The sequence below is a fragment of the Trematomus bernacchii genome, unplaced genomic scaffold (assembly GCF_902827165.1).
Source record: "Trematomus bernacchii unplaced genomic scaffold, fTreBer1.1, whole genome shotgun sequence".
Lineage (NCBI taxonomy): Eukaryota > Metazoa > Chordata > Actinopteri > Perciformes > Nototheniidae > Trematomus > Trematomus bernacchii.
Genome location: NW_022987569.1, coordinates 503,309 through 514,096, shown reverse-complemented (window position 1 = coordinate 514,096; position 10,788 = coordinate 503,309). Strand labels below are relative to the sequence as shown.

Below are 10,788 nucleotides of genomic sequence, written 5' to 3'. Positions count from 1 at the left end.
TTTATTGTAAAATGCCTTTTATGCTGCTGTAACAAAAACAATTTCCCAATTTGGGATCAATAAAGTACGATCTATCTATCTATCTATCTATCTATCTATGCTACCACTGGCTCAGATAATGAAAAACAACAAAATAAGTTACCATAGCTATGCGGATGACACACAAATTTACGTAACAATTTCACCAGGAGATTATGCTCCAATTCAAACACTGAGTAATTGCATTGAACAAATCAATGACTGGATGTGTCAGAACTTTCTCCAATTAAACAAAGATAAAACTGAGGCAATGGTTTTTGGAGCCAAGGCAGAACGTATAAAAGTTAGCGCTGAGCTTCAGTCTGCAATGTTCAAAACAACAGATAAAGCCAGAAATCTAGGTGTAGTCATGGACTCTGACCTGAGTTTCAACAGTCACATTAAAACAGTTACTAAATCAGCCTACTATCACCTAAAGAACATATCTAGGATTAAAGGACTAATGTCACAGCAGGATTTGGAAAAACTTGTCCATGCTTTTATCTTCAGTAGACTCGACTACTGCAATGGTGTCTTTACAGGCCTCACTAAAAAATCTATTAGAAAGCTGCAGCTGATTCAGAACGCTGCTGCTCGAGTCCTCACTGACACTAAGAAAGTGGATCACATCACTCCTGTTCTGAAGTCTTTACACTGGCTTCCTGTGTGTCAAAGAATAGATTTCAAAATATTGTTGCTGGTTTATAAAGCTTTGAATGGTTTAGGCCCAAAATACATGTCTGACCTACTGCTAAATTATGAACCATCCAGAACCCTCAGGTCTTCAGGGACTGGTCAGCTTTCTGTCCCCAGAGTCAGAACTAAACATGGAGAAGCAGCATTCAGTTATTATGCTCCGAATATCTGGAACAAACTCCCAGAAACCTGCAGGTCCGCTGCAACTCTTACTACTTTTAAATCCAGGCTGAAGACTTTTCTTTTTGCCGCTGCTTTTAATTGAACTATTCACATCTTAAACTGCACTGTAACTTTTAACTTTTATCCATGTATTTTTTCTTTTAATGTTTATTTTATTATCTTTCCTTTTTAATGACTGATTTTAAATGCCATTTTTAAAATGTCTTCCATTTTTGTAAAGCACTTTGAATTACCTTGTGTTGAAAGGTGCTATATAAATAAACTTGCCTTGCCTTGCCTTGCCTTGCCTTGCTGCCCCATAGACTGTTGTGTGCATTGAAATCACCACACCAAACTTCCTTCCTATGTTTATTGCCTGCTATTTCTTTAAATATATCAGTGGTTAGATTTTTACATGGGTTGTATAAATTGATTATCCTAATGTTATCTTGTTTCCTAGGGTTGCAGATTTCCACTATAATACACTCTATATCATCAGGAGATTGCACCTCCCTATATGCCACACCATCTTTGAGAAACGTGGCACACCCTCCACCATTTTGATTATTATCTCTATCATGCCTTATACAGCTAAATCCTGGAATGACAAAGTCTAATTGAGGTCGTAACCAGGTTTCTTGCACACATATTACCTCAGGGACTACCTCTAGATCATATATATATTTCTTGAATTCTTGACCATTAGCTATGAGGCTTCTTGCGTTCCACTGTAGTATGTGCAGCACCATGATTAAGGATCTAACCCTCATCCTGATTTTCATTTTCCCCAGCTCCATTTATAGTTAGCATTGCATGTATCTGATCTGCTTTAATATCTTTCATGTCAAGGAATTTTCCAGCTGCCTCCACAATGGCTTTGATTCTATCACTTTTCTTTTTTAACTGCAATGCAACATTTACAGTATGGCATATAAATACCACAAAATTCACCTTTTTCACTCCTAAAACATCATCATCCTCTTTACTCTTGGTGGCGCTGTGGGGTTGGATTTGAAGATTACTTTTTGGTGTGTTCCTGACATTTTGTATTGTAATGCTCTGCTCCATTCCACTAGGGTTCTTATTGATTGTTACTGTTCCCCTTACTTTCTTTATTGCTTCTGCGTATGAAACTTTGTTTGTAATCTTAACTCTCTGCACCTCTCTGGCCTCTCTCTGCACTTCACAACCTCCAAACGCAGCACTGTGATCTCCTCCGCAGTTACAACATTTAACCTTTGCATCCTTTTCACATTTTCCATACTCATGTTTTCCTCCGCATCTCGCACACCTTAGCTGTCCTTTACACTGCTGCGCTGTGTGCCCCATTCGTTGACATGCGTAGCACCTGAGAGGTTTGGGGATGTACTCCCTAACCATGAAGTTCAAATATCCCATTTGTACTGCCTTAGGTAAGATTCTCTCAAACTGAATGAGAACTGATAATGTTTCTTTGAGTGTACCATCCCGTTTGCTTTTAAGCCTTGTGACTTCCACTATTTTGCCTCCTTTTAATTCACTTTTCACATCTTCCATTGACATGTCCAATGGTACTCCTGAGATTACTCCTCTCAGTTTCGCCATTGCTCCTGGAACATGCGCCTTCATTTTCTCCCCATTCAGTGAGTTCATTCCCAGAATCTTTTCCTGCTGCTGTTTGTTATTGGCATGTATCAATACCCGCTTATTGTTCATGAATTTAGCAAATTAAATTTTTCCAATCTCTTTTTCAATTGCTTTGGTAAGTTTAATCGGGTGGTAATGCCCACCATCCTGATTGAATTCTATTACCACTTTCCACTCGTGTTCTATTTCTTTATTCAACATTGCTTGACTGTCATTTTGACTGACTCTTGATTTTTTGTTTTGCTTAGCCTCGTCTGCTTCACCCGACCAATCCGACCAACTTCGAGCTCTTACTGAACTATCTCTGTCTCTCAAAGATCTTTTCTTCTTCGCAGCTTTGGCTATCATCCATTCCATATTGTTTCTTTGGCTACCATCTGAGCTGGTTGACATGATGAAACACTCAATGTACAGTTTATGCAAATCCGCCAAAATAACAGTCCAATGCTACCGTTTCTGTATGTATCCGAATTTCCGATTCTCTGTGAACTTTCTGCCACGCGTCTCCAACTTCACTTCCTTCTTCCGGCCGATCCCGGAACAGTCCAAGCTCTCCTCGTCGCATCCTCTCAACTCTTCTATTATACGGCTCTGCAGTTGATGAAGGGGGTGGGGGAGGGGCGTCTAAAGTCAAAGATGGATCTTGATTGGGCCAAATTTGACCTCGAGTCACCCAAAACCATTCTGCTGGGTCTCCCCAGACCCCAACACCAAATGATACACTTTATTTTTTAGAGACCTTCAGACTTGGCAAAAATTGTCAAAATCTGATTTGTAATGTTTATATAGCTGTTGTGGAGGATATCATGAAGCCTTGTTCCGATACAACAAACTAGAGTGTAGTTATTATATAATTTTAACTTGAAACGGGTCAGGGGAGACCCGAACACAACATAAGGGTTAAAGGAAGACAATAAAGCAAGTAGGACACAAAAGCATTTTAATGTACACCTGAAACCAGAAAAGCCAATAAAAAACAAGGCAAGGCGAGGCAAGTTTATTTATATAGCACCTTTCAACACAAGGCAATTCAAAGTGCTTTACAAAAATGAAAAACATTAAGAAAGTGGCATTTAAAAACAGCAAAGATAATAAAATAAACATTAAAATAAAAAATACATGAATAAAAGTTACAGAGCAGTTTAAGATCTGAATATATCAATTAAAAGCAACGGCAGAAAGATGCAGTTATGAGACAGACTAACTCTTATTGTCCCCTGGTCTTCGTTGAGCTTTGTGCAGCGTTTCATTAATGCAGCACTTTTAGTAAACGTTGCATGTGTTGTCAAGATGGTAAAGAGGATTCTTCTTTGCATGTGTTTTGGCACATTTGTGTTTTTATATTTGCATCGTTTTTGAAACTGCAGCGTGTTTATAATAAGTGCGTTGGCCCCTGTCGGCCTCCATACTTATCCATGTCCGTTTTGGTTTATACAAAAAGTGGTCATATGAATTACTTACTATTTTGTTTAACGTAATTACCTGTGTACTGCAAAATGTAAATTCACAATACAAGGCCTTTTTAAATAATGTTATCAAAATTGGTTTCACTCCCATCTGGACTGAGTGGTTTGTTCATATATCATCAATAGCCAGATTTATAGACTTATTATTGATGATTGCGTTAAGGATTATAACATCTGTTTCCCTAAAAAACATGTGGAGAATAGATTTTTCTTAAAGGCTGCTGACAGTTTTTCTGGATTTATGTAGTGGTACAAACCCATATCAAAACTCCCCTCTGTGAAATCCTTTGACTCTAATAAGTCGACAATAAAACAAGAATGTGATCCTGGTTTTAACCAGTGCACACATTTCTATGCTGTTTCTGTATGTGTTAGTATATTTAAAGATAACATTTCAGAAAACATGTACTGTAATAAAAAACAAAGTCATTTTAATTGTAATATTATTCACCATCCACCTCTTTAACCTGTTTCACGCCTTCCCCCCGGTACCGGGCGGATAAACGCGTCATTTGCAGGAAACAACGTCTAAGGAATCTTAATATTGAATAAAACTATGAATGTGTTATATCCATGTAACGGGAAGAAACTCAGCTAACTGATCTTTTTTAAAAAAAAATTCAAAAAAAACCCACAATGCTAGCACTCAGCCTCTGAATTAGCCTCGATCGAAAAAACGGAACCTACAAAGGCACTTAAACTCACTCAGAACTCCCTTATTACTTATCCTAGATGCACAACCAAACACTATTTTTTGGTGTCCTGGAGACACTGAATCTAACGGTGCCCACCTCAACACTCAGTGATAAACATTCGCGACGCTATCAACGAAAGCGTACATCATCACATGTGGAGCCAAGAAGCTAAACATATAAATATGGCTTACCTTGGTCAAAAGTGGTCTTCAATGGCATTAAAACGATAAAAAAACGATGCTGCAGTTAATCCATAGGTTCATCCTATGTGTCTGTGCCTTCTTTGAAATTATTTCTGATAATCCATAAGCAATACAACTGCGTTTTAGTTTCCAAACTCCAGAAGGAGACATTCCTCCAGTTTAGTTTCGCTTTCCACACGCGAAGCGGCAACATTTTTTCTTTACAATGTGTGTCTATGTAGGTATCCTCCTTCGATTCTATTGGCTCTAACGGTCACAAGGGTATGTCAACCAACCAGATCGAGCAAGGGGGGCCAGAGATAGGTCAAATCCACCCAAATGACCCCAGATGGCCCAGTTTTTGGCTAAATCTCTCTAAAAAGGTCAAATTTCACTTGTTTTGCATCAATCTTGATACAGGGTACTTATTATATGTTGTACTTTGGATTCCTAAAGCTTTTAGTCTACTAACCCATCATCCAAGGGTAGTTTTCACTATCTGTAAAAAATAATTTTTGGACGGACACTATAATTTACAGTTTTTTACTATGTAAAATCTGAATTTTCTTTAAAATAAAAAACATTTATATTGATTCTGACACTTCTACATCCAACTCACAGGTTTATCATTACTTTGAGAAAAGATTATTAATTTAACCCTTTTAGAAGGGAAGATATGGTCATTTGTTCTGGGAATGTCATTTTCGAGCCTGAGACCTGAAAAACAGGCTCAGAGTGGAACAGGTTAAAAATAATGACATTTCAAATGATAAGCTCCATCTTCTCAACAGGGCATTCATAAAATAGACTTTACAAACATATTTCATGCCATTTTGATATTTAAAAAACCCTTTATTTATCTTTCAGTCAGACGGGACGTTTGCAGTGAGTTAGTCTCACCTGTACAGGCAGTGCTGGAGTGTGTTCAAGGTGAAGAATGAGATCATAATCATTAGAAGCAGTCAAACCAGTCAGACCGCTCACACTGACACAGGCTGCAGCCATCAGACACTTAGATTAGCTTAGTTTAGCATATATACTAGGAAAAGGGGGGAAATAGTTAGTGACAAAATACACATTTAAGTGTACTTAATATATCTCTGTACGATAACTGAAATGTAAAAACAATTTGGCAACTTGTTTAGGTCCCAGTCAAGAAATAGCCCGACCCATAATCCCCTGTTAAACGTCTTATTGATGTTTTTACTCCTCTGATTTGGTATGGATTAAACAAACTGGATTCAGAGCTGCTGATAGGTGGATGTTGTTACCTTTGGACAGGCTGGCTTTGTCTTCCCCTGTTTCCAGTCTTTATGCTAAGCTAAGCTAACCAGTTGATGGCCTTATCTCTAACAAACATATACAGCAATCTTAATATCTATGATCAGCTGATCCAAGAGGGTTTTAAATAGTTCATAAAGCTTAAGAAGAACCAAATCTATCAGAAAAATGTAGTTAAGTAGAAATGGAAATAGTCAAGTACATTTTTTTTAAGCTACTTTCCCTAAGTTCAGAACTAGTGCAAACTGTACTTCAGTTAGTACATTTAAAAAAACACACAAAATAACATTCTTTGTTCCTTTTTTTAATCCATTGAGGCTTTGTTCAAACTTTACAAGCAGTGTGCAGAGAGGTGGACGAAATACAATTAACATAACACAACAGCTGAGATGTAACATTTACATTTCCCTGGTTTGTTAAACCACTGCAGCCTAATGTTTAATGATCAGATATTGTTGATTCTCCAAGTAACTGTCAATACATGTTGTACAAATATACTATAATTCAATAATCAATCCTGAACTTCCCCTTTAAAACACACCAGAGACCCATCATTTTCCCCTCAATTGACAATTATAAAAAAATATATACAATATTTTACTAATGAAAAAGGAGAGCATTACTTCCACTAGTAATGTGTGCAAGTATGAAACACTTTTTGAACACACAATTCTGAGACAATAAATACTTTTCTTGTCCCCCTGACATATAAAGAAGTGGCTAAAGTTTATTTCTGAGTAAATAGTTTTCTGATCACTTCAAGTCATGACGGCAGGAAGTGCAATCTGTAGAATAAACTAGAGTACATTAGAACATACTCATCAGTATTTGATGTGTTTTTATGCGTCTCATCAAGGTGAACCATATGTGATCAGATTCTGAAATATCAACAATGTGTAAAATGTACTTCCCCAGTTGAATACATTTATTACATTTAGTGAGAGTGAATCTTTCTGTAGAAAATCAAATGGTTGTTCTACTCAGTGTGATTGACAGGAGAGATGATCAGAGGAGCAGAGTTTTTACCACCATCATTAACACCAGGACCAAAGCATGGGTAGAGTTTCTCTTTGAAGCAGCAGCCAGTGAAGGAGTAGATCAGAGCTGCAGCATCAACATCATAAAAGGAGACCAGACCCTCCTCATAATCCACAAACACCCCCACCTTCTCAGGCTGAGACTTCAGAGAGAGACGGACTCCAGGAACAGCACAAGCTTGGTACTCATTTTCATTCCTCAACACTATCGTCCAGTAACCTTTCTGAGGAGTCAGTGTGATGCTTCCCTTCCTGTTGATCGACTCTCTGACCACTCCTAAATCCCACCCAGTCTTCCCTTTAACCTGAACCTCGAAATACAATCTTCCTGAAGAGAAACTCTGCTTTGCTAAGACATTAGGACTCAAATCAAATCTCTCTGGATTGTCTGGGAGATTCTTCTTCACATCACTGTCTTTAACTTGTTTTCCATCATCAGACAGGATGAGGTCAGGATGTGCTGTATCAGGATCAAGAGTCACCTCCACCTCATACTGCTGGACCCTCTTCAGCTCCACCTCAAGCAGCTTCTTCATCTGTTTCCTGAGCGTCTCCTCCAGCTGAGTCACAGCTCTCCTCACAGTCCCCTCATATGAAGGTGGACGGACCCTGACTTCTGTCCAGTTCTTGGTGGGTGGAGCAGCGTTCAGGGACGTGAAGCTTTGGAGGAGGTGGAGCTGGTCTTCAGAGCGTGAGAGCTGCTCCACCTCAGAGCTTCTCTTCTTCAGCTCAGAGATTTCCTGTTCCAGCTCTTTGATGAAGCCTTCAGCCTGTTCCTCTGTCTCTCTCTGCTTCTCTTTGATGGTGTCGATGAGCTCGGCCTGGCTTCTCTCAACAGACTCCTTCAGAGCGGTGAAGACCTGAAGACCATCTGCTATCTCTCTGTCTGCTCCTTCCTTACTGAGCTCCACTGAGCGATTCATCTCCTGAATCTTCAGTCGTCTCTTCTGGATCATCTGCTGAATTTCAGCCTCTGTCTTCCCCAGCTCAGCCTTCTTTCCTTCATATCCTTCTTTCAGAGGAACAACATCATGTGTCTTGTGGTCTGAATAGGTGCAGAGCATGCAGACACACACCTGGTCGGTCTTACAGAACAGCTCCAGCAGTTTATCGTGCTTCACACACATCCTGCTTTCCAGGTTCTCCACAGGGCCGATCAGCTGATGTTTCTTCGGGCCTGGCCTTGTCAGGTGAGGCTCCAGGTGAGTCTCACAGTAGGACTCCAGACACACCAGGCAGGACTTCAGGGCCTTCAGTCTGGTTCCAGTGCAGACGTCACAGGGAACTTCTCCTGGTTTGACAACTTGTTGCTCTGAGCTGCTGCTGCTGGCTTTCTGTTGAGCTGACTGTCTGAACTGAGCAGCCATCTCAGAGATGAAAGTGTTGACCAGCAGCTCAGGCTTTATGTTGAACACCTTTTTACAGTTGGGACACTGACTCGGGACATTTCTATCCCAGTGTTGAGTGATGCAGGCTTTACAGAAGTTGTGTCCACATGGTATGGCGACTGGATCAGTGAACACATCCAGACAGATGGAGCACAGAAACTGATCTTCAGTCAGCAGACAGCTGGCAGCAGACATGTCTCTCTGAGGACAAAACGTGTGAAAAAAACAAAAACTGTAATGTATATATGATTTAATCTCTTGAATCTGTTTGCTATAAGTCAAATAGATGGTGATTCTGAACTCTGCTGATGTATCATGATTATGCGGAGGGTGAAAGATTGCTCAAATTTGCAGTTCACTGTTATTCTTAAATGTTAAAAAAATCTCTCTGTTTGTTAATATTATAAATAAATCTGGAAAGTCATAGCAGCATTCAGTTTAAACTCTAAGAAACACAATGTGTAAGCTCTAATACTGTTGGGGGATTTTGCCGTTGTTGAACAGAGGAGTGAAACCTCCTGCTGAGCATCACTGAAGTTAATACTAGTAAAAAACAGTAAACGTTATCAGCTTCAAAAGGCAGACAGCAGTTACTACAGAAACAGGTTCAAAGCTCAAGGCTACTTCCCACAGTGTGTACAAATGATATGAGATGAAATATCTAATTGTCATGCCTTTTTATAAGCAAAACTTTTAACATAACACCAGATCCCTTGCTTTGGACAGTCCAGAACAAATCTACTATTTAGATTCTACTTTGTTTAATAGAGTCAATTATAAAGATGTTTTCAAATACAGGAAATATGAAAATAAGTATAAGCTAATGCTAGCTTTGGCTGTATGCTCTCTAACCTAACTTACACAGAGTTTACATTGTATTGTTGGCTGTTGCTAATGTAAATGTTGAGGTTTTTATCTTAACTGACACATTTATATTGTATAATATTCTTTATATGAATCCAGCTTTGACTAAATATTTAGTAAGTGATGTGTCTGTAGTGTACTCACCAGTGTTTGCAGAGTCCTGCTGTGTTGTTGAGAAAAAGCTGCTGGATTCAGTTGAGTGTTTCTTCAGAGAAACAGAGACTTGTCTCGGCTGCTGCTCTGCTGTCGCTCAGACAAACATCAGCTTTCATTTCCGGGAAATTGAAACTCTTCTCTTACAGTGTGGTCCCACCTCTCAGTGGCAGTTTGCCAAGAGGGAGTGGAGGAAGAACTGTTGAGGCTTGTTATTTAACTTTGTGATGATGCATTTTACAGCTGATCCAAGAGGCTTTTCAAATAGTGTATTGAGCATAAGTAGGAATATTTTCTCAATACATAAAGGACATATTTTTACACATCTGGAGATTTATAGCTATATTTCACAACGCTGTGTTATGGTCCCTGTTTAAGAGCAGCTGGTGAAACACTTCCTCCTCCCTGAACAGACGGTTAGAAATGGATCTTGTAAGAAATATGAGGAGTAAAGGCTTGTGGAGTTATACAATAAACACACAACGTCTACATCCTCTTATTAGATGCGATATTAACCACAGAGGAACGAACCCGGGAGGAAGACCCGCCCCCCGTCGACACTGGCCAATAGGAGAGGACTATAGACTATAACATATGATGGACAGGAAAAAACGCTCTCTCTTCCCCGTCCACGCGATAAACAACAGCTGGGAGGAGGCTGCGGCACCCGACGCGAACGGGAGAGCCGCACCACTCTTACACATTCCATTTGTATCACCGTATAATTTGTTTAATTAAATGCTGTTCACTTTTAAATAAGCTTCCTTGGACTCTTTTCAGCTAATCCTGCTCTCAGGTTTAAATCACCTTTAACAGTCTGTACTTATTAAGTGCCATTTTTTGCTACTTTGTACTTTTACTCCACTACATGTATTTAATACCTTTAGTTCCTTTACAGATCTGGATTAATAATGTGAAATATAATCAAGTGTTAAATCAGACTTTAGTTCCACCTGGAGTAAATTCCCAAGCTACCCTGCAGTATACAAAGTCATTCAAACTAGCTGCACCTTTACCAGCTTTGAGAACACTTTAATGATCAATCATTATAAAACATATCATATATATTATTCTGGAATGGACCAATCTGCACAATGACTACTTTTACTGTCGCTACTTTAACTATATTTTGATGACAATACTTTTCTACTTTTACTTGAGTAACATTTTGAATGCAGGACATTTATTGAGTATTCCTACACTCTGGTACTTCTACTTTT

The 10,788-nt window shown here is 39.1% G+C and overlaps 1 protein-coding gene across 1 annotated transcript; it reads right to left on the bottom strand.

Moving 5' to 3' along the window:
- Positions 1–6,409: 6,409 nt before the first annotated feature.
- LOC117479156 (E3 ubiquitin-protein ligase TRIM21-like) lies at positions 6,410–9,703 on the bottom strand. Its single transcript, XM_034126156.1, has 2 exons — positions 9,560–9,703; positions 6,410–8,752 (listed from the first exon to the last, which is right to left on the bottom strand). Exon 2 carries the CDS (start codon positions 8,744–8,746, stop codon positions 7,103–7,105), a length of 1,644 nt encoding a protein of 547 aa, XP_033982047.1. The 5' UTR covers positions 8,747–8,752; positions 9,560–9,703; the 3' UTR covers positions 6,410–7,102.
- Between the last annotated feature and the right edge of the window lie 1,085 nt (positions 9,704–10,788).